Source organism: Rhodamnia argentea, chromosome 6 (genome assembly GCF_020921035.1).
Source record: "Rhodamnia argentea isolate NSW1041297 chromosome 6, ASM2092103v1, whole genome shotgun sequence".
In the NCBI taxonomy this organism is placed as follows: domain Eukaryota; kingdom Viridiplantae; phylum Streptophyta; class Magnoliopsida; order Myrtales; family Myrtaceae; genus Rhodamnia; species Rhodamnia argentea.
In genome coordinates, this window is record NC_063155.1 from 25,227,148 (window position 1) to 25,250,744 (window position 23,597).

Genomic DNA, 23,597 nt, shown 5'->3' on the forward strand with positions numbered 1-23,597 from the left:
CTTGCCGAAGTCGGCCCTGTAAATTCCGAAACACTGTTTGAAAATTACTCCCTTTCCTCAATTGATTACTTAATAATTTGCCGACACGTAAGACAAAATCTACGGGAGGTCAGGTCACATGAAATGTCAACACGAATGGAAGGAGAAAACCTTGAAGCCAAGCCGCCCTCCTCTGTTTTCTTCTCGTTGTATTTGTATCCTTATCCTCCCGAGAAAGCGACTTCGTCACCGCCGTCTCCATTTGTTCACGCTCTGAAAACGAAATGAACAAGGAAAGATCTTGGACTTTACCGCTCATGGTTGTGCATTTTAGGCAGACACGAGGAGAATTGGGATTAGGTAACTCTCCCTCTCAGTCGCCTTGTCGGAACTTTCGTACGACGACCGAGAATGGAATAGGAAGCTTCAACGTCCTTCCTTTCGAAAAGAAAAATTGTGGGTCAAGGCCTGCGCAGCGTGTGAAAGGAAATTAAAACGTGCGTGTTCCCATGAAAAAAGCGAAAATAAGACAATCAACTCATGTTTATTCCTGAATAGAGTTAAAGAGTTACAGAGCAACAAGCATCGATAAAGTACAGCTGAATTTCATTGACCACGAGGATACTTCGTTGTTTCCACTGCTCGCCCAAGGAGCGAAGCACAAGAACGTACGAACGTACTGGCCCAGATCTGCTGGCCATGCATTCTAGGAACATTTCCTAATACTTTCCTGCTTGACAGCACCTGCTAGCTGGCTCGCTGGTTCGGTTGACCTCGTCGGCGATGCTTCATTATCGCAAGTCGAAAACTTCGAATCTCAGATTCGAGTTTGTGTAGACATTAGCGCAGTGCTCATAGATAGGCGCTCCATCGGCAGTTTCCCTGTGAGTGTGAAATCCCGTTTCTCGGCACTCTCTCAGGACGTTCATCCCACCAGGTTCGGATAGCCGGAATATGCCGTAGTTCCTGAATTCAACATTATCACGGGTTCATTTCATATACAAATCACCAAATGTTATTTACGTGCATGGAAGAAGAACATTTTTTATGAACTGTTAAATCTTTCACCCTTCCAAGATCATCCATCCATATTGCACCTTTGAAAACAACATTCTTGTCCCTTTATAGATTTCTCCGTACTCAGGGAGACTGGAGAGTTTGAATATGTCGGATAGAAGAAGCATAAGCAATATTCACAGCATTTCAAAGCACCCTGTTGGAGGGACGTGGGCTATATCAACTTAGCCAGTGGCAGAAATTGGAGAAGGGCAACGTATGCATGTGCTTCTGAAAACACCCAGAAAATTACTTTTGCAGAAGAATAGAACTGGCAGAGGTCAGTCCTTGGGATTCTTTTGGTGCTCCTGAACATTGCTTTCGGTGCATCTCAACCGATGGACGCACGAGGCTCTTCCAAATGTTAAAGTGGATCAGGAGTAATGCTCCAGGAGCATGAAATAATCATTCCTAATCATGTGCGTACTAATGATTCTGAAGCGGCGGCATGTTGCTCTCATCGAGGAGACGCAAAGAATAGGGCATGAACAAGGTTAAGCGTACAGATGGTAATGACGATGATGAGCATGTATGCAAGCATATATGGTGAAGAAGCTGCACCTGCGAGGATTACGAAAGATATATTGCCATATCTAGTCTACGCATGAAAACCATAAACAGATTGCAGCTATAAATCGTTGCTTAACAGATGTCAGTTAAGCTATTTGCTATTTCTCTTAGTAGTAAACATCCATAAGTTAGATTGCTGCTATTGAAATTCGAAATGTTTGCAGACCTTGATGCATCAGTTGGAGCCACAACAATTGCAAATGCTTCAGGTTCCATGACCTGTGATTAGGCATTAAAAGAGAGTGTCACAACAGAATGTCCAAAAAAACTCGTAAGTCATCCCCGCAAGAGCGGCTGGCAGGACTGGAACTGTTTGCCTTTGCCTTAAAAATAGTCTAAACTGGCGTTCGCCATAGACAGTACAATAAGATCAGGATTCAGGCTGGGAATTGATGTAGACAACATCGAATTACTAAGTTGTCCTGAATAGACGAGGTTAGAGAATAAAAAAATTGTCCTGAAGACAGGAGAATGGTGTTCTCTTTTTCTATATTCAGTTTGCCAATCATCTCTTTAGTCCTCTTATATCACCTAGGAGAGTTCACAGACTAGCATTTCGACAGAGAGAACCAAGTACCTGATATGAATACTGAGTGTGCAAGTCAATCGATGACAAGAAACAGCTCTGAGACGGGTGTGTCTGAAAAACAAACAGAATCTTATTTAGAACAAACAGGAAAAGTATTTGTATGGAGAGAAATATCAGAAATGTGCCGCATCTTCCTCATTTATATCAGGGAATAATGAAACTTGCAGCACACCGGAAAGAGTTCTACTACTATCTTAGCGAGGCGGGAAAAGAACAAATGACAGACGAAGGGATAGATAGAGAAAAAAGGTCACACTGAGCAACTGCTCTGCCACGCAGTGGCGGGGCTAGCACTCTCGCCTTTCTTATTTATTCAGTACAAACCCTATAGCTTTCCTTTAGCTATCCATATTAACTGCTTTCTATACATACTTTCTAGTCCCTACAATTCATAAGTCCTAAGTAATCTCGTAGGGACACAGCTGATAATCCAGAATCTTCCATGATTTAACATCCTCACATATGCTCTAAAGCAGAAATCAGCAAAGCACAATTGAAGAAATTAAACTAAATCAGGATCGCCTCACTCAGAAGAAGATATAGGTTAACAAGAAGATTGCTTAAGAATTATAAGCAGAGTCAGGAAATCAGCTATAGAAAAGCAAAAAAGAGTGGTTAGAGTCGTATCTCATACATGGATCCATCCAACCGGAATCAGCGAGTGTTCATGTTGTATTGCAAAAACTTCCTCCTCATTCTTAGCCAGACACTGTCATTCGGATCACGAAATCCATTTACTGATGCTTGGACCTCCAAAAGTAAAATAGGACTTATAAAAAATGAATAAATGTGTCTTTGTAACTCACTGAATTGGAAGTTGATTCCTGTTTGGGTATGATCAAAGTTGTCACATATAGAATGCCCTTATCCTGTACAAACCAAGACACATTGATCATATAATCTACTTTGTAATAATAATTTGGATCTCAGGTGCGGATTCTTGCATCGTGGGTCTGAGCAGTGTCAAGTCTACCGCAAACTCAGTGCTGTATTTTAGTGGGCTATTTCTCTGATAAAACAAATTCTGATCTCCGGGTCATTCTGGACAAACATCATTGGATGCATCTTCCTTCTCCATCAAATACACAAGTGGAAAATACAGAGAAACAGAACATGAATCTTTAGTTGGATAGATTAAAAAATTGGGGAAGAAGGAAGTAATGTTGTTGTTTCCCCTTCTGGAGATCATAACAAAATGCCGCGACAAGGAAAACAATTTAAACCATGTTAAAATGATGAAAATGAGATTAAGTGTCGCTCGTTTTCAAACTGAAGAGTAAATCTTACAAGGAAAGCACCAAGGACGCCACAGGTTTCCAGATCCTTATCCGTGTTTTCCTTGGCGAGTTCAAGGAATTCCTCCATCAGATGTGCGGACTACGACAAAATACAAGGCTTATACAAGACTTATCAGATACCTGCTGACACAATTTTTGAGGATACTAGAAAACAGCTTGATAAAAAATAAAACAGTCAACCTTACCAAAAAAAATAAAAAATAAAAAATAAAACAGTCAAATGCATCAGAGCATGGTAGAAGAATTCCACTAGAAAAAAAAGAAAAAACGTATCAAATCAGTACCCTGAGCATTGTTAACTTCTTACTATGTGCAAATTTTTCCGGGAATTTGAATGCGCACTCTCGCACTCAGAACCCTTAACACGTGAAAGATGCCTTTCTTGAGTCGAGTCTTCTATGAAGGACAGTGCACGAGAAGGAAATGATTGAGTCACCGAACGAACATGAACATGATGGCATCTGTAAGCCGTTTCTCTGGAGAAAAGACAAAGATCTTCTTAATGGCCAAACTAAGGCTAGAAACAGCTGATGATAGGAGTACAGCCCAGCTTCTTCTCTACTGAATAATTGACTATGACCACATCATTCTAGGATGACCAAAACTCAATGTGATTTACTAGTCAAGGCAACAACACAGAATCTCGCATCATAGGTAAACAAGAGTCTGTGGAGTTGTGCCATGGTAGCATTTATGAAACGATATCTTAGTCATTCTACAACTTGGAAAAAATCCTACCTTTGATATGTAGGATCCATGTTGACCTGCACCATAAACAACAGTTAGTATGCAATGATCCATGAAAAGTACAATTTGGATTTGAAAGTGCTGGGTAGATACAGAATTTTTGTGGGTGTTAAGAGTAAAGACACGATTAGAAGCGAATACATTCAAAGAAAAGCAAGTGGGTAGCGGCATCATCAAGGGTGAGAAGAGTACGTGTAAAATCATCTAAAGTTCTGGATTCAGAGTATTCATTCACACCGACAAACTTCCATGCCTCCAACAGCCGGTATGGCTTTTGAAGAAATCTTTATCTGTTTAAACTGAATCACATCAACCAATGACCTATTCTTCTGCAAAGTGATTCCGAAAATGTGCTTTGCACAAAAACATTGGCAATGACACTGAAAAGAGTTCACTCCTCTCGCGTATCACAAGTCAACAGCAGCTGCCGTTCTTTTCTTTGCTAATCAGGAACAGAATTGGAAACTAGCAGCCATCGATGACATGATCAAACACTTGGAGAATTATTTATAGGCACATCCACTACCAGGACCACAAAAGAACAAACCCTTTAGACTATTTCACAAAAAAAAGTATTCGAGGCAGCTAGGTGCCAGTGATAATCTACTGCCGAATTTGTTTTATACATGAAACAAGATGTGAAGAAGAAATTACGCAACTTCTAAGGTACGGAATACAGATTTCCCTTGTGACATCATGATCGTCCTGCATAGCTTTTTATCTTAGACATAAGATGTGTATTACACACATAGACCAACAAGCAAACAAACAAACAAAAAAACAGAACAAATTCAAACAACCCAACAGACAGAGAACAAGAAACGAGACGACAACCCCCCGAAGAAAGCACCAAGTCCTCCGCCATATTCGGAGCAGTTTAGAGGAAACAGAGAGACGAGCAGTTCAAGACAGAGACACAGAGATGAGTCCAGCAAGCAGTCGAACAACATCAAAAGCCAAGCAAGTAGTAGTATCAAAACAAAGTCAGTTGAGCCAAATGGGCAGTCAAACAATTGGTTTGAAAGCAACGTGATACTCCGACGAGAGCCCGGAGAAACAAATTCCCACCGGGAGATTCGGAGGTAGCGCGAGGCTTACCTGTTGGTAAGAACTGATCAGCGATCCCGAGACAGAGGAGGAGCGAGATCGGGGGCGCGAAACACTTCCTCTTTTTTTTTACTGTTTCTCTTTCTTTTTCCTGTCTTTCTTTTGTGCAATTGCTTCTTCTTGCGTTCGACCGTACACTTTGATAGATGCTCCCAATCCCTGTTTTACCGAGATTGACGTAATCTATAGTGCGAAGTCAAAACGTCTGATCGTGACTCGCCAAGTGCCTCCGCTGTGTGGATAGATAGAGCCATAGAGGTGGGCAGGGGAATCCAATTTGACTTATCTTGAAGCACCAACTAATTTATGAAATGTTAAACGATGTTTTGCTTTCTACTTTTTCACTATCTACTTAATTCAAAATATGCAACGGATGCACTTAGGTTTTGTTTTTAGGTAAAATGCTACGTTCTGTCCTTTGCCTTTTGTATGTTTCTCACTCAACTCTTGTTGACACCCAAAAAGGGAAGAAATTACCAAAAAAGTTCTAAATTTGAAATTGTGCCAATTTAGTCGTGAACACTTTTTTTTGTTGATTCGGTTCTAAATATTTTATAATTATGCAAATTCAATCCATCCAACCAATTTTGGTCTACCGGCACCGACTTGGAAGTCGGCCGTCTAGAGAGGTATACTTTTAAAAAGAAAAGAAAAAATTAAAAAGAAAATAAAGAATACAAAAATAAAATAACTAAGAAAATAAATAATAATAATAATAAATGTCGCCGGCCGGTCGGCATCCATGTCGGTGCCGGCCTGCCAAAATACTCCGGATGGACTGAAATAACACAATTGCAAAAGGTTTAAGACTGAATTGGCTAAAAAAAAAAGTTTAGAACCGAATTGGCATAATTACAATAGATTTAGGGCTTTTTGGGTAATTTTTCCCAAAAATAACCAACGATGCTGGACGTGAAGAATGGCAACTGTCGGGTGGTGGTGTTGTGTCTATGTGTTGATTAATCATTTGTGAATACAAGTTAGGCTGAATTCTATGAGCCACATTGGATAAATTTGATTTCTATATGACAGTTGTTAACCGTCGGTTCGTGTAAGGGACCGACCAATGAATCAATGGACATCAGGTGTTTGATTTTGTCAATAGAATTTTACATGATTGGATACGATTGTCTGTAGTCTAAGTACTCTTAATGTTCTCATCAATTCACGTTTTTGGTTCAAGAAATCGGCAAAAGGACTCTTCACATATTTTGTCGAATTCCACGTCCGTTCATATTTCGAGGGTTTAAAAGTTTTTGACCTGGCATAAATTTTCAAATCAAACCCTTCAGCAAAAATCTTGGTTAATTCAAGCCGCATGCTATCGGAATATGTCGGAGTAAACCACCATGGGGAAATGACACTTGAGGAAAAGAAAATCTAAGCAACGCAAGTTCGTAGGCACGATTTTCTCCCGGAGGCTAGTGGATGGAGCCGGAACGTTCAAGAACGAGAAGTAGAATTTCACCTCATAAGAACACCCGAAACGTTCACAACATGCGATTATTGACAGCTATGATGAAGAGAGTGGATGAGATAGAAAGTCGTGAGCCATAATACCTAAATAGAGAAGATGTTCAAAGAGCTTGAACAAGTAGACCGATCAACGGACGAGTCTACATGGATCGGATCAAATATTGACCTAGAAAGTTCATGCCTAAGACCCTATTGAATTTTTCTCACAAAGTAAGTGGCTTGGGAGGCCCTAGCAAGCGGCAGGGCCTAAGAAGGAAATTACTTGCTCAAGCTCTTCTCGCTCGATTCATCTTTCAGACTTGGTCGGCGAGCTTCATGAGCCGGTCTTCGTAGGTAGCTACATCAGTGGAGTTAATACAAACAGCGTGAATATATGAAGAAAACACGAGAAAAACGAGCCGCCACAGAAAGAAAAGGGCAAAAGGAGAGGATGGAAATGCATAGTGAATCTACAACAACGGATCCTCATCTCATCGGTCCTCCTTCCTTATCTCATTTCTTGTCTATCCCCCCATGACTAGGAGACAAATTCATGGGACGACGTACCGTCGCCATTAACAAAAGGAGAAAACACAGAGATAAAGGGAAGGGAACTTAGGAATTGGACCCCCTCCTGCTCGTGCTCTCTCCAAATATTCTTCTCCTTTTGTCGTCCATGTCTGCTACTGTCTAATATCTCACAAGTTCGTTCGTCTTGACCTCAGTTCACCATCCCCGCACCAGAGAAGAAAGTCTCTATCTCTCCCTTTATTCCAACTCCTTTTTCGCACTCTACGAAGGCCCATCCGCTGTTTAAATCCCACGGTACTCTCTCTCTCTCTCTCTCTAATGGCGTTCCTGGCATTGCCTATATGCTCAGTAGAGTGGAGAAGACGGTGTAAAAACTCGAGGGCCATTCATGGAGTTAGGGTTTCCACTTTGTATATAGTTGTTTCTATCGATGCTTACTTTCTTCTTCAGTTAGTAATAACCAGGGCGTTCCATGCAAAAGTAGGAACCTGGGGTAACTAGTGTGGTTAATTTGTTGGGCGTTGATCTTGTCAAACATTCCATGTTATTGGGAGTATAACTTATACCTTATACATACAAAAAAAAAAAAAAAGGTCGTAAATCTATTACATTGGTACTAATTCGGTTCTAAACTTTTCAATTGAACCAATTTAATCCTAAACATTTTGCATTGATATTAATTTAGTCTATCGGGCTAATTTTGGACAGTTGTCCTACATGGCACAACCGGCACTAACGTAATTAGACTTTATAATGTTTTTATGTTTCTGAATTTTTTTTATTTTTTATTTTTATTTTTCATTGTGGCCAATGAGGGCCAAAAGTCTAACGTGGTCACCGGCATCCCCCGCCGATCATTGTCAAGTAGGACAGTCATCATCCATATCGGTAATTTCCTATCAAAATTGGTTGGATGGTCTCAATTGTTACCAATGTAAAACGTTTTAGGACTAAATTGATCAAATTGAAGGGTTAGACTTGAATTGGTACCAATACAATATGTGTATGACTTCTTTGGTGCTTTTCCCTGTGTTTTTAACATCCTACATGGCATGATATTTATCGAGAAGAAAACACATTTTAGGAGTACAATTAGACTTTGCATAGCTTTCGAGCATCGGAGCAAGCAGCTGTACAATCACATTTGGCAATTGTATACCTTCTATTTAATCGCCAAAATTCCAATAGTACAACTTCATTGCTTAGGAGCTACATCATTACATGTCTTAATGAGCAACGCATTAACCATCATGCCATTGACCCAGCGACATATAAGGAGGGCGGCCTCCGGACCGAAGCATGTCCGGCAAATTCAGCAAGTGCATGCTGCTATGCTGCTGCATAAAGGACCGCGTCACGGTACGTCCTCTTCCTATTCGCAGTCAAGCGATATGCCCCTGAGAGGAATCCAAATCTATCGGTAAATGGGAAACCGAAGTAAAAACGCAATGCTTAACGAAGTGTCGTAAATGATCGAAGTTAGTTTTTACTTTCCGAGCTGATGATCTCTTCCTCGATCGTTCGCATCGCCTGCCTCCAATCCTTAAGAGCTCCTGATCCGCCGCTTTCGTTCCCAGATGGGGTATCCTATCGGATAAATACTAAGGTTTGTCAATGTCAATGTCAAAGGACATCATCAGCTATGAAAAATATCCTAAACAGGGTGCTCTGTCTTTTCAAATGGGTGATAGGACAGTAGCCGGCCCAAGGCCGAAAGTCTATTGGAGTGGAGGACGACTATAATGTCTCCCTAAACTCCCTGAGCTGAAGCCTGTCTCAGATGACCAACGCTCAATTTCTATCCATTTCCGACAATAATTGAAGAAGTTGGGGTGATTTCAAGAAAACACATGCCCAAATCTTATTGCACGATGTGCGTTCGTGGTCGGACCTACGAGGTAATCGATGGGACTTATTTGGACAGGTCAAACTGTGGCTATGCATTGCTCGTGGATCAACTTGTCCCTCTCGGGGCATGGGCGATCCTAATCTACACCTAGCAAAATTTTTTTCTTTTTGTCTTGATTTTGGCTTATGGCTCTCGTTAAGCAACCCAACCCCACCCGATCCTCGATTGGCTGAAGTTTTTCAAGAGAATTTCCTTTTTTCGTTCCGCCCCTTTCATGTCGCGACCAGAAAGCCAATCCCCAATTCCTTTAACCCTATCGAGTTCCCAAATGGAAAGCCCTAGCATTGGCCTGGACTGAAAACTTTTCCTATGGATCATATTAAAATATTTTTGCTCTTTTCGGTCGTTTTAGCGGACTTTGGTTAGCGGTGCCCGGCCTTCGAAGTCCCGTGGAGAGACCGCCGTCCCTTTCAAAACACCGTTGTTGATAACTTTTGGATGTGACAATGAAGAAAGGGGGACGTGGATCGAGTCCGTGGATTGGACCGCAGGTTCCGATCAATCCGATGCACATGCTTTGTCTGCCGTAACTTCTCTTTACTTCTGTCCCCGATCTTCGTGGGGTGCGAATGAACCGAGATGAATTGCTCGAGCTTTGTGTCTAAATTGAACGTTCGTGATCAGCTCTGGCCGACATCGAATTCGGCTCCAATTCGCGAGCACTCGTATCCATAGATCTCACAAGCTCTGTTGAAATATTCCACGTCGTCCGACAATAGGATTTGTATGCTCTTTGCATACACGTGGTTTCCCTCCGTCTATAGGCTTGTATGGACTTTTTAATAGGATATTAGAACTAGGTTTTGGCCATTTCGCGTGTGAATCCACCCCGTCGGTCAAATTCCACGTCACTCACGCATGATCGAGCTCGGTCAAGACGGGTTTTATTCAGGGTTCCTAGCAATGTTTATGAACCGATTTTACACTCGTCAAAAACCAAGAAAAGTCGCAGCTCAAGTTGGCGATGGAGTTGCTTAGTTTTGACCAAACCAATTTCAACGCTTCGACGCGCTTAACGTGCAGCAACTTCCTCATCTTTTTCTTAATGTTTTTTATTAACTGAACTGCTTATTTAGAAGGTTAATTAATTTCCCAACACTACATTTAATCATAGCACGACACGCATGTCAATTTTATTGTCCCCCCTTTTGACTTTTTCCATGGAAGCATCCTCAAAGTCTTGAACGGCGTCTCAGTACCCTTCCCTCAAATTTGCCTTTATTTTTATTTTTTTAAGCGGTGAATCACGTCGGGATCTTGTTAATGACTCTCCCCCACGCGTTTTCTGGATACATGTTACTATAGATGTCTTAACTTTTGGGAATGATAATTACAATTAACGGGGGAGGGAACATAAACCTGATAATTGTAATCAATCTCTATTCAGCTGTTTTACAAAGTATTAGAAGAACATTCATAAGCAAAACCCATAGCCTATAGGGCACATTCCGGATAAAGTTTAGATCCATTTATATTTTAATATCGTCGATTAGTGCCCATTGATTGAATGTCCTAATCCAGGTCTAGGAAATGGTAGGACCCATCTCTTCCAAATTCGCCACTCCTCACATTGCACATTCATCTTTTTCAAGACCCAACTGAAAAATCAAGTCGAATCGCGAATCGAACCGAACTGAAAATTTATGTATTTCAATTCGGTTCAATTTTCAGTTCAAGTAATTAAAAAATAATCATCTTTTTTTTTTTGTCACTTCGGTTCGAATTGCTTGTGTCAGCCCACCTCCTCAATGGGTGCGGTTTTGGTGGTGGGTTTAGTTCTTCTGCAATCTCAGAAGCACAAGCGCCAGTCGAATCTCGCAGAGAAGGTTCGTTCTGTCAGGCACGTTTCGATTCCTGTGTTTTCCATTCATTAAACTGAATATTAGTTAATTAATTTCCAGCTGTACACTGAATTAAAAGCATAATCCAATCTGTTCTGTTTAGGCGTCCCACCCCCTTTCCAACACGTGGCAGCCATGCCACGATGCGCCCGCCTCCCCTTAGTTGACTTCTTCACTCAAGCATTACATCTCAAAGTGCCCCCTCTAATCACATTAGAATCCCCGTTAAATCACTCTCCCGGCGCAGAGTAGATCTAGAGGGGATTTTGTCCGGAAGGAGGATCTAAAGTGACCAAGGTAGTCTCAAGGATCCGTCCAAACTCTCCGGCTGGCCGGCTAGATTTTCGCCGATCGGCTTGTTCCGACAGCTAAAATAGGAGCAGTAAAATTTGTAATTGGTTAAAAAAATGGACAAAATCCTAAAAGCCAAAAATCCCAAATCGAATCCTTATTAGGGTTCTTGGTGGATTTTTCCTTTTTTGTTCCTTTTGTCCCATGTTCAATCTACAATCCCCTGTCTCAATCTCATTCTTGGCTTGGTCCAATGGACTTCTTTCACCGTGCAATTCAATAAAAAGTTATTCTTCCCCCGGCTACAATTCTTTTGCAGGTTAAAGATAACATGACTGATTCTCAATTGCAAAATCAGCGCATAAGAATAGGCCCGATGCTAAACTTAGAGCAGAATGGTCAATTGCTGCATGTACTCAATCTTTTTTTTTTTTTTTTGGGTCGATCGCATGTACTCAATCTACTCGGTGGCTTTAACGAGTGGGTTGTGTTGACTTACGATCCGCAAATCATATCAAATTACATAGCGGACAATTTCAAGTCTCGTAAGAAGCTAGAGGACGTGATGAGAAATTATGCTAAGCGACTAGAAATTTTAGCCAATGCAAAAACTACTTCAACCCCCGATGACATTACAAGTTCTGCCGATAACGCATCCATTCCTAATTATCAGAATTGGATGATGAACAGCAGGCTGGAAAATTCCGAAGAAGCGATTCGGGAAGCTGGAAGAGCTTATTATGGACAAACTAGAGTTATGGTGATCCGACCGAGACTTAGCTCCCCGAGTCTCGGTCTCCGCGATCCTCAATCCTCCGTCGTTTCTCCCACGATTCGATCCATTGCATTTTATTAACGTTCAAGATAATTTGGGGTTCATCCATGTTCTAACATCGTAGATCAGTGCCAATTTAGTCAGTGGCCTAATCTAGCTGTAGGAAATGGTAGGGCCCGCATCTTCTCCCAATTCCCATGTGCGAGAGTGGCCAATCATGAATCTGCAACTTCCTCCAAACTGCAGTGTTGCCGCTACTGACGCACTGCGCCCTCGTCCTTCTATTCCCAGTCGGCGCCTCCACCAACGTTACTACCGGTCAAACAGTCAGGTGGATGGGGTTATCTTCAGGATGTCCTCCGAAGCATTCAATAGCAGGAGAAATGATTTCTTTTGATTATTTGTTTAAATAATCATAAACCTGATAAAGAAACCAAACCCAATGTAAGAAACGAACCAAAAAAAAAAAAATATATCGGAATAAATGCATCGAAAGTCCCGAAACTTATCACGAAAATACAATCGAGCTTCACAATTTTCAAAAAGTACAATTAAGTTCTAAAATTTATCAAATTAATCAAATGAAGTCTTTCCATTAATTGCACTCTTTAAAAGTTTTAAGACTCGATTGTACTTTAGTGGTAAATTTTAGAACTCAACCGAACTTTCGTTATAAATTTTAGAATTTTCATTTCACTTTTCCCAAAAAAAAAAAAAAAAAAAACTCCCCTACGAGTTTACTTACGGGTTAAGTGCTAAGTGGTCCAAAGTGCCCGTGGGTCAGCCGCCCCTTTGTATAAATGCACGCCAAAAGATGGTGGCGAGAGAGTATTTTGGTGTGTGCATGCGCTGTGTTCCCTAAAAGGAGAGTCTTTGGGGACAGAGGGATTTGGCAGTGGCTTTAGTTCTTCTCCGATTACAGAAGCGCACGGCCCCCGCAGAATCTCGCAGCCAAGGTTCGTTCGGATGCTGCCTTTTAACTCTGCGACTGTTCTGCTTTGTGTCGTTCCTGTTCGTATCCTCCTCGCAGTTCGATCTCTTCCCCCCACCCCAACCACCCACCAACCCCCCACCTCCATTTTTTTCTCGATCATTTTCTCGCTTCGTGTGCCTTTTCCTTTTATTGCATGCTGGGTTCTCGCGATTGCGATCGTCGATCCTAAACAGAGCCAGAGGGAGAGGCTCATGACAAAGCTTGACCTCTCTGATCGATCGTGTCTCGGCAATCTCTGTCGGTTGCCATGATGATCGAGCCCTGAGAATGATCGGATCGCGTTCGTGGTAGTGTTAACGAAAGCGGAATTGTGCGGAATCTCGTTTTGACTTTGTCCGATGGTGTTCGCAGAAGGAAGACATGGCAAACGACAAGTACGAGGAGGCTATCGCGGAGCTGTCAAAGCTACTCAGGTGCGAACGAGCCGAGCCTGAACTCTCTCTATCTCTCTCTCTCTCTCTCTCTCTCTCCATCGTCATTTGATCTGTAAAAGCTGTCCAATGATCTGTAACAAGTAGTTTTTGTCGGATCATCCTAACTAACTCGCACCCACGCGTTTTGAAGTGGTTGCGAGTCTTGTGACGCGGGCCCACTGTTAGGCCCGTCGGCGTCGATTGATTTGACCTTTTTTCGTTCTTTAAACGGACGAATGAACGATGACGTTCATGATGACGATCTGACGGCTGTCGGTGGTTCCTGGATTTCAGCGACAAGTGCGAGCTCCAAGGCGTCGCCGCCGCGAAGGTCAAGCAGATAACGGCGGATCTGGCGGCTGCCGGCGACGGTTTTGACCCGGTCGAGAGGATCAAATCCGGGTTCGCTCACTTCAAGAAAGAGAAATTCGAGTAAGTCGAGACAGAGTGGAAGCATGGTTTGCCCAGTCTCTCTTCGAATATGCTCAATCTCTTTTCAATTATTGTCGATTGTCGCTGTAAAGGACCGGAGTTCGAGGACCTTTTTTCGAATTTCATCTGCTTATAATTGAGCAAACGACATTTACATTACCTTAATAGAAAAGCATCTCACTTAGTTTTGTGGACCTTTCTGAGCATCTCATCTGCATATAATTCTGTACTGACAAGTACATGACCTTAAAAGAAAAGATTGTCACTGGTGTAAGAGAACGGCACAAAAAGAATCTTTAATTATGTCTGTTGCATTGATGCCTTGATGGTCTGAGCCTTTTTTTTCTTTTTCTTTTTTTGTCCCAGGAAGAATCCTGCTTTGTATGGCGAGCTTGCAAAGGGACAGAGTCCCAAGGTCTGTATTTTGCCCAGATGGGTTTCTTTTCCTTTTAATTGTTGCTTTGATGGAATCTCCAACCATGCGACTGAGAAAAATTGTACCAGAAGCGATCTAACATATGAGTAATAGACGGATTAAGGAACTAGTTTTAGTTCGGATCATGAAATGGTTAATTTTTCTTAGCGATCTCCCGTTTGAAATCTATCGAATCGTTCCACAAGCATGGAAGTCGGTTGTGGAATAGCCCGTTTTATTTCGAGAATCGTCGGTTGAGTGCAGTTCATGGTATTTGCATGCTCGGACTCGAGGGTGTGCCCGTCGCACATCCTCGACTTCCAACCAGGAGAAGCATTCGTGGTGCGGAACATTGCCAACATGGTACCTCCATACGACCAGGTTGGTCCTAGATCTGGAAGGACCTGCCACTTACACCTTCCATTCTGTATTTCCTTGGTGATCAATTCTGATTGATCGCACATGTAGTCCGTACCCTGTTCTTTACTCCTGGGGTTGAATGTTGCAGACCAAATACTCCGGAGTGGGGGCGGCCATTGAATATGCGGTCCTGCATCTGAAGGTGAATGCAATAAAGAACTGCCTCTCTTTTCTTAACATCAACTTTATCGTCACTTAATACTGTTAACAACCTCAAAGGATGCTTCTTTTTCTTTTCTTTTTACCAATTTTTCTTGGGTTTTCCTGTTTGTGGTGGCGGATGATTCTCGGCGTCCGGTCATTACGGTGTCCCCCACATTTTTTGCCACACTTCAGGCCACAAGCTAAAGGATGTCGATAGCTCGAAACCCTTTTTCTTTTTTCCTGAAAGGGAAACTAGAAGAAAAGTAGAGAGATTCCAGCATACTGCTTCATAGCCTAGACAAGTTGGCTTGGTTGCTCCTTTTTTTTCGCCCTTGCATGTAAATGGAGGTTGATTGATTCCTTTTCATGGGCTTCGGAATAAATCTTGTGAAAGTTAGGCAATGAGGCACCCGGAGGATTGAAATTTTACTCGCTGTTCCGTTCGATGACGCACCGATGGGGTTGGCACCCGGTATTTTACATAATAATACATGGATTTCAAGTTTTTTTTTTTTTTTTTAGTTTCTGCCCCCTTGCTTCTCCTCTCTTGTTCAAAAATTTCACACGGTTTCTCTATACCGAAGTTTCAACATCCATCGTGGTTTGTGATTTGAACAAAAAGATTGAAAAGTGTGGAATGAAATGTACTTACAGGTGGAGAACATTGTGGTGATCGGACATAGCTGCTGTGGAGGAATCAAGGGCCTCATGTCCATCCCAGATGATGGAGCCACTTCTAGGTAACACGACTCTAATTTTTCCTATCCTAAATAGGCGAACCATACTTAGTGAACAATCTACATACATATCCAGACACAAATGTGTTCAAAAAAGCTCCTTGAGTTTGCCAAATTGCTGTATTTGCATTTGATATCAGGATAGGCTTGCTGGATCATGATTTGTCAGTTGCTAACTGTGACTATTTCTCATTCTTGTGAAATGGAAATGGATCCTTCAGTGATTTCATCGAACATTGGGTTAAGATATGCTCGCCCGCCAAGACCAAGGTGAAATCGGATCACAGCAGCTTGAGCTTCGCGGAGCAATGCGCTCACTGTGAGAAGGTTACTCTCTCTCTCTCACACACACACAAACAAGAGGCACCTACCACCTTGGTTGGGATGCAAAAGTTTATAGTTTGTCAGTCAGCCGAATTCTGGACAATTTTTTCGCAATACAAACAACCTTATTGAAACTTGGAAGTCAAATCTCTTGAACCTTCGAAAGAACATTGATCCTTCGCATTCTTACGGTTCAATCATCTACAGAAATATGACATGATTCCTTGGCCTGGATTATGAAACCCGCGCAAGGGTGTGGGAACATTCAAAAGAGCGATACCGTTAACTTGTGACTCGCTCAAAAACTGTTTCTTTCGATTGCAGGAGGCAGTGAACTTGTCGTTAGGCAACCTACTGACCTATCCGTTCGTGAGGGAGGCTGCAGTGAAGAAAACAATTGCAGTGAAGGGAGCGCATTATGATTTCGTCAAGGGAACATTCGAGCTCTGGGATCTCGACTTCAAACTCTCGCCCGCTCTCTCTGCATGAGCAGAAGAAGAAGAAGAAATGGATCGGATAGGTCTCTATGTATAATCTTCATAAATCTTTATCCGAAGCTCATTTCTGTAAGTTTTCTCTTTGGCGTGGACGGTGCAGATGTCCTCAAATCGACGATGAACACATATACATGTAGATGCAAAATCGACCGCGGCTTTCTCTCTTTCCTGAACTAATCACGGCTTAAAACGATGAGCCAGGGGTATTTCATGAATAGAGAGGAGTCGGTGTTCTTTACCAAGGTTTAAATTTCTCCGAGAATAAGCAGGAAGCATGTATCACAAAGACAGGTTTGCTGATTTGGGATTGGTCGGGCCTGATTGACAACGTTCGAGCTCGTTCACGAATTCAGAGAAAGAACCGACCAAACTCAAGGGTCCTTTCGTGCATTTTTCTCTTCCGACCGTGCCGGCGGGTCGAGTCCAAGATTGGAGCCACTTGTCCAAGCCCCCTACCCCGCACAAATTTTCGATTTAGCCCAAGTCCTTTACACAAGTGGCTCAAGAACATTGATTTTAGCCCTCGAAGGTACATGGACGAGAAAATTACGAGGATAAACATGTAGTGGGATACAATAGGGGAGAATCGAACTCAAAATCTCCAGCATGAAGTGAGCACACAAGATTTTTCAACTAACGAGACTTTACTAGCTATAACTTAAAAAAGTAATCAATAATCTCAAGATGTGGTTTTTAACTAAACAAATCCAATTTTCCAGTAGATTCGGGGAAACGGCCTGCAATCGGCCGATTCCAAGTATAACCAGGTTCAAATTTTTAGCTCCAATTGTTGAGAACCGGGACTTATTGGGTAGGTCTGATGCTCTGGTCTCTGGATCGACCCATCCAATCAGCCCTAACAAATCATGCCGATCTAGCTATCAAGATTATGATCATATTTAACTGAAACAATGAACAATGGGAATTGGGCTCAATGTTGGTTCTGATTCCCATCCGCACAACATTGCTTCCATGTTTTATGTTGCAACAAAACCACTTTGCAACATTATGTGCTATGCTTGTTACGTGATACTGATAGAAATATAATTCGGAGGGAGGGGACGTATCGCGGCGCACCCCGTACGCGAAAAATGCATCTCAATCGCTCATTTATTTCTCGATGACCTTGTCTACAGATTGGTCTTAGGAAGATGTAAGACTTTCCAATCGATGGTGACCCGGTACATAAGCCCAATTGTTGACCTCGAACCAAAATGATTAGCTAATTTGAGAGGAAATGCTGCCATATCTGGTCGAGAGAGCAACTGTCGACAACGAGGTCCTCCAGCCCCACGTTACTTGGATCGAAGTATCTGTCACTAGATAACATGGGTGATCCAAGCCCAACGCAGTGATCCCTCATCCACTCCTCCCCATCATCACTACCCTCACTTCCCGTGAGTAATTTCTCCTTCGTCAAGGCCTCTCCTTCGACTCCGACGTCGGCCGTGCTAGCGCTAGTGGTACTAATCGTACTCTGATGGTGAGGGAGCCGATCGCAATCACCTGCATTCAGTGATGAATCGTTGATGGGAAGAGGGAGATTGGTAGTTTCTTGTTCTTCTCGAGCTCGACACTTGGGCTTGGGATCTTTCCTCGGACGTTTGAAACTTCCGGTCCCGAGCTTCTTGCACAGGCGGGTGTTCCAGTGGTTCTTCACTTGGTTGTCCGTCCTTCCGGGGACCCTTCCTGCTATCAGTGACCACCTGCATATTATGCAGTCAATGTGTTTCAATGCACGGGCATCCTACCAGTATCATGCATCATGTGACCATACATAGGAGACACGAACATGCGCAACCTGTTTCCCAGGAGTTTATGGAGCCTGATGATGAGCTCATCTTCCTCCTCGGAGAATTCCCCGCGCTTCACGGTGGGGCTCAGGTAGTTCAGCCACCTCAATCTGCAGCTCTTCCCATGCCTGGGGAGGCCTATTCCAGTCCCAAACGAGAGAAGAGGGAAAACAAAAATGAAAAAAAGCATGCGAAATCGGTCAAGCAACGCGACACAAGCACATTAGAACGAATCAAGTCCACAGCAGTGGGAGGAGATGAGGAAAAAAAAAATCACCGGTGAGCTTAGGAATGCGGTTCCAGCGACCGGTTCCGTGGACCCTGATGTGGTCGAGCAGGAGCCTGTCTTCTTCCTCTGTCCACAGCACTTTCTTGTATTGACTACACTCCTCTGCTCCCATTCCCTCGCACGCAGACGCAAAAAGGTCGGTTCTTCTTTAGTGAACAAAAATGGAGGAGGGTGGTGGTAGCGACGGGACTCGAGGATCGGGGCGGGTACGTGGGACTATCCCCAAAAGAAGCATCCAGGTGCTGGATGGCGACCCGACTTTCCAGTCCAGACAGGAAACCATTTTGGACTCTGCCTGTGGATTTTATCACTACTCTCATCATGTCGTGGCCTGAGCAACACTTAAAAAGTTTTTTTAGCGACGACCGCACAGTCACGCAGGCGAAGTTTTAACTCTCCTGTCCCCTTCTCACCAGTTGTCACCTTCCCTTCCTCTTGTCCTTCCCCATTACTCCCTCAACGTGCAGCGCCAAATACCATTAATGGCTCCATCCATTGCGTCGTCGTCCTCGGTGCGCAAGCATAAGGCTTAGTTCTTCACGTGCCGGAATTCCTTGCTCTCCCCATTAACTCGGAGTGTTGTCTTGTGCATAAAGAGTCGATGTAGGAGACAAATTGGGGCCGGCGCGCACTCGGGCGCTGTGCGCTGCCGCTTGGACCAGGGCAGTGAGTTACCGAGTTGTTGCTTTCAAGTTTCTCTCAACACCAAGGTTGCTCGCTCGTGCAGTCCCTGTTATGTCCCTCTTCTCCATGCATGTGCACTCACTTCCGTTCCTTCTGCTGCTCCGCTAATTTAAGATACATATATGTACCGGGCACATCTAGTTTCAGCTAGCACTCGAATGCCCGGTTCAACCAGGTTGGTGAAGAAAAGAAAACTCCATTAAATGATGTCCAACAACCTCGGGCCGCCGAGCGACGGAGAATGGCCGATTGACACACGCAAGTTGCGACTATAGAGAGGAATCTCTCAACGTTGCGACTAGTTCTCGTCTAATTGTTGAAACGATAAAAAAGGTTATGCCGATATCAGCTTAACATAATGTACAGATGGTTCACTGTCAAGTAGAAGAGAGAGAAAGAAGGGGAGAGTGATGAATGCAACATCGCGAATGGGTGCAACTGAGCAGCACCTGCGGTCCACTGTTCGGTATGAATGTAGTGGATAGAAAATATTGAAGCGTCTGAAATTTGGTAGATGAGTGATAAATGAGAGGATCGTCATGAGAGTAATTGCTGCGAAGACGAAAACCGGAGCCCCCATTGATGCGGAGTGATCACCGGCAACAAACACACCGGACAAGGTGCTGCTTTTATCGCCTCTACTCACGGGACAAGACTTGCTTGGGTCCGTATCCATCGTTGGTCTAATTGAGACCGCGATCGTGACGTATCTATAGGCCACCAAAATGGCACCCCTTGCCATAATCAGAAAAGTGACTAGCGCACCTGATTTGGAATCGATCGAACTTGATGAGGAATGGTGACGATTCGGAATCCAAGTACTTCCTCTCTATTTCCCTCTTCAGAACGCTGCCCGAATGAAAATGCCCTCACTCACGAAGGGGTGCATCCTTTCTCTATGCGAGATGAATTATGCATCAGAGGGTTAGAGGAGGGACTTGAGTATTATTTATAGAGCTTTTGGCCGCAGGCCCTTCCATTAGAAATCGGATGTTTGTTGACAAAATAAGTTATATCGGGCTTTTTCATCCTTGTGGTGGGTATTGGGTGAGATATGACTATTCAAGATTTATGGGTGACGCCATGCCGTGGACAAAGTTGGGTAAATGAAACCCGTCATTGCTAGTCGGTCTAGTATAGCTTGCCATTTAAAAGCTGTTGAAAAAAACGTTTCGTCAGGCACAAGGAATTCAACTCGGCGATCAGTAGCAACCATTGCTACAGACATTGCTAGAAACGAATTGCAAAGGTCGAATACGCAAGAGTTTTCCTCAGAAATAAACAGATCAGACTGGGAAATGCCTAAATTAAAGTGAACAACAGATCACTTTTAAGAAGACTACGGAATCATGACGATGACACACGACTTCTTTTCTGTCACTGACATAAACTGCTCACGCTACGAAACCAACATATTCAGTTCTTATTTTTACACACTGACAAGCGACATAGTAGCAAAAGGACTTAAGCAGAGCACAAAAAGAAGGTCTACACCAATATAAGCACTGGAAGAAGGGTCGTCGTTAACGAATCAGGAGATGGAGAACCTTCTCCTTCTCGGCTTCTTAACATCCGCCACGTCATCGTCGATGTTGGAAGCGTCTTTCGGCCCGTGGCGGAACGGGTTCAGCTTGCCGAGAGTCTTGGTCATCGAAGAGAAGAAGGTGGTCTTTTTGGGGCCTCCCTTGGAGGACGTCGTTCCTTGGCTCTTCGGGTTGCTCATATCGGAGACGTACATCTTCATCATCATTAGCTCGGACCTTAAGGTTTCGTTCTCCCTGACCAACGACACATCAGCCAGCACTTGGCTCCTTGTTGCCACGGGATGAGGTCCGTCGCGGCTGACCATTCCGCTCCTGAGCTTCAGCTGGTCGTGGTAGAGCGCATGCAGAACGGTCCGCACGGGCAACCGCTTGTTCTGAGAGGCATGAAGCCGAGCTTCGGGCGACAGTTTGAGCGGGTTCATCACACTGCATGCTTTCTCCCGCTCTATCTCATCAAGGTTTGGATGGGCCTGCAAATTCAGTATTTGCTCATTGTCAAATAACACATTAATCAATCATGATGAAAACTCTTCAACTTTAACGGGTCCATTGACTAAATTCTTCATAACCTTTTAAAATTTTGAAACAATATTTTGAATTTTGATGAGAAAGCAAAAGGAGTACGTCTAGAGTTGCGAACCAGTACTCAATATTGCATTCCTTACCTTGAAGTATATATCGATTGCTCGGTACAGATCGTCATCGACTTTTCTAGCTGCCTTAGGCACAAGGGTCGCGATCGCATTGAACTTCGAGATGCTGAGTTCACCGTATATCGCAATTTCTCCTAAATATGCATCGACCATCTTGGCAACTCTCTCCATCGGTGCGGAACAGGCCTCCTGGAGGTCGCCACTGAACACAGTCACACTCTTTTCCTTCTCCACAAAAGCCGAAATAATTCTCCTAACACTCTCCAGATTGAACAGCCGCTCGCCATCATAGCTGAACGACAAAACGAGAAGATCGTCCACCGTCACATGCTCTAAAATCGAAGAGACCCGTTTCTCAAGCTCTTTCTTGCAATTGGTCGAGGCTTTAAGAAAGATAGCAGCTCGGAGAAGGCAGCAAAGGAAGTTAATGGGAAAAGCAGCTTTTTCTCGGGGGAAAAGCGCGACTATAGATTCAAGTAACTCGCGCTGCTGATCTAGACTATGGGAGTCATTGATGTCCGGTGACTTGGTTCCAACGCCAGAATGATCTCGTACAAGTCCTGGGAGAGATCTTTCTGCGTAAGTGATGATAGCCATGGCCAGGATAAGGGCCTTCGCACCTCTTCGTTGCATTGCTGCAATGATCTTTCCAAAGAACGCAACATTTAACACCGATAGCTCGATTGTCCACCAGTTTGATGGAGAACGGCTCGGAAAGATCGCCTCTTTACATACCTGCAATAGCAACCACGGTTCAGATTACATATCTCTTAGTGCCTCCTTATCCTAATCATCTAAATTGCAAGGTGAAGCAACCGCAAACTCAAAATCTTTACCTTGGCACTTGCCACGTCGAGACATCTTTGGACAATCTTGAGGTCCTCTGCCATGGGAAGAAGATCTTCACATGACTTCAAAACAAGGATCGTGCCAGACACGCTCGGGAAGGCCACCTGAACAAGGAAGTCCTCAGTACGGCCGGCAAGGTTGTCATCACAATACTGATCTGTCATTTCCAGGTACTCCGCGGCACAACGAAGAGCTGCAACGTTTTTCACCGTGATCTCGAAGTCGATGTTGTAGCAGAAGCTTGCCACTTTCTCAAATACCTCTGGACCTCCAGGGATGTTGGACAGATCGATCCTGGTCAGGTCCACTTCCTTCGACTCAATCACCATCTTCCGCAGGTAGTTGCTCTTTGCCACTAGCATGAACTGCCAAGAAGCAATTGAATTCGATATTTCATCTCCAGTTCCTAGGCTACTTCACAAGATGACCACGAACTCAATACTCACGCCATACCTTATGGAGAGAGAAATTTGCTTTGCCCACTTTGACTTCAACATCAGTCGGAATTTTTTGTGAGAGAAGCCTGCGCGAAATGAACAATTCACAAAATCAGTAACTTAACCACGGGAAATTCAGATAGACAAAGCATGGATTCATCGTAGGAGAGTAATTACCATTGACCAGGCCTCTCCATGGCAACAGAGATCCCCCCATTGCTCTTTTCATGAGAAGCCATGACCCAGATCAGTACTCTTATGCAGGAAGAGTTTTATGTTAAGGGTGTGAGCTCTTCTGGCATTTGACAAAACACAACGCACGGATCCTCCTCTATCCAAGAGTTGAGCTCACTTGTGCTGCCTCACCGGCTGGCAATTAGTAACCAGAAAGATTTGACTTTTAAGGTTAGTCAACTACGATCTTGGTTAACATTAGATAAAGGGAGAAGCAATATTGCAATGATGGGAGAAAGATTGAAGAATAGGAGTCGTACCCTGCTCTTCCAAGTTCCTCTGTTCCTTTCTCGAGCTACTTCTGAACCCTGTTTTGATCAGGTTTTCCCTTTTCTTTTCTTATTTTTGCAGTGGCTGAGAATATCAAGAACCTCTTGATTGGAACTTATAGAGAATGGATTCATGCAAGATTCAGCAAAAATCCCGCTCGAAAGTGGACCCTCTTGATCCCAAAACTTCGTGCGGTTTTAGTTTCTGTAAGCTGATTTCAGACGCCAGAGTCGCTTTGCCTTTCCTTCTTTGGAGTCCCAACTCCGCTTTGAGAAATGAACATTGGTGGACAAGATAAGGAATCGGTCGGGGTCCCACAG

At 43.5% G+C, this 23,597-nt stretch overlaps 4 protein-coding genes across 5 annotated transcripts; 1 reads left to right on the top strand and 3 right to left on the bottom strand.

Moving 5' to 3' along the window:
- Nucleotides 1–494: 494 nt before the first annotated feature.
- Nucleotides 495–5,386, bottom strand: LOC115726115 (AMSH-like ubiquitin thioesterase 2). Its single transcript, XM_030655841.2, has 9 exons — nt 5,338–5,386; nt 4,231–4,256; nt 3,800–3,968; nt 3,482–3,571; nt 3,001–3,063; nt 2,829–2,903; nt 2,183–2,245; nt 1,772–1,824; nt 495–945 (listed from the first exon to the last, which is right to left on the bottom strand). Exons 2-9 carry the CDS (start codon nt 4,248–4,250, stop codon nt 771–773), a joined length of 708 nt encoding a protein of 235 aa, XP_030511701.1. The 5' UTR covers nt 4,251–4,256; nt 5,338–5,386; the 3' UTR covers nt 495–770.
- Nucleotides 5,387–12,951: 7,565 nt separating this feature from the next.
- LOC115726090 (carbonic anhydrase 2-like) lies at nt 12,952–16,766 on the top strand. 2 transcript variants are annotated; one of them, XM_030655821.2, is made up of 9 exons: nt 12,952–13,104; nt 13,494–13,555; nt 13,850–13,987; nt 14,354–14,402; nt 14,667–14,783; nt 14,911–14,964; nt 15,621–15,706; nt 15,925–16,030; nt 16,352–16,766. In XM_030655821.2, the coding sequence occupies exons 2-9, from the start codon at nt 13,503–13,505 to the stop codon at nt 16,514–16,516; spliced, it is 768 nt and encodes a 255-aa protein (XP_030511681.1). In that variant the 5' UTR covers nt 12,952–13,104; nt 13,494–13,502; the 3' UTR covers nt 16,517–16,766. The 2 variants fall into 2 exon arrangements, with proteins under 2 accessions (XP_030511681.1, XP_048135885.1); XM_048279928.1 differs by having other exon boundaries at nt 12,965–13,103; nt 13,490–13,555.
- Nucleotides 16,767–17,618: 852 nt separating this feature from the next.
- LOC115726105 (transcription factor WER-like) lies at nt 17,619–18,882 on the bottom strand. The gene is made up of 3 exons (XM_030655833.2): nt 18,595–18,882; nt 18,326–18,455; nt 17,619–18,230 (listed from the first exon to the last, which is right to left on the bottom strand). The coding sequence occupies exons 1-3, from the start codon at nt 18,716–18,718 to the stop codon at nt 17,747–17,749; spliced, it is 738 nt and encodes a 245-aa protein (XP_030511693.1). The 5' UTR covers nt 18,719–18,882; the 3' UTR covers nt 17,619–17,746.
- A 1,855-nt stretch (nt 18,883–20,737) lies between these two features.
- On the bottom strand, nt 20,738–23,515 carry LOC115726005 (root phototropism protein 2-like). The gene is made up of 6 exons (XM_030655710.2): nt 23,268–23,515; nt 22,951–23,142; nt 22,790–22,859; nt 22,324–22,701; nt 21,500–22,222; nt 20,738–21,304 (listed from the first exon to the last, which is right to left on the bottom strand). The coding sequence occupies exons 2-6, from the start codon at nt 23,010–23,012 to the stop codon at nt 20,822–20,824; spliced, it is 1,716 nt and encodes a 571-aa protein (XP_030511570.1). The 5' UTR covers nt 23,013–23,142; nt 23,268–23,515; the 3' UTR covers nt 20,738–20,821.
- Between the last annotated feature and the right edge of the window lie 82 nt (nt 23,516–23,597).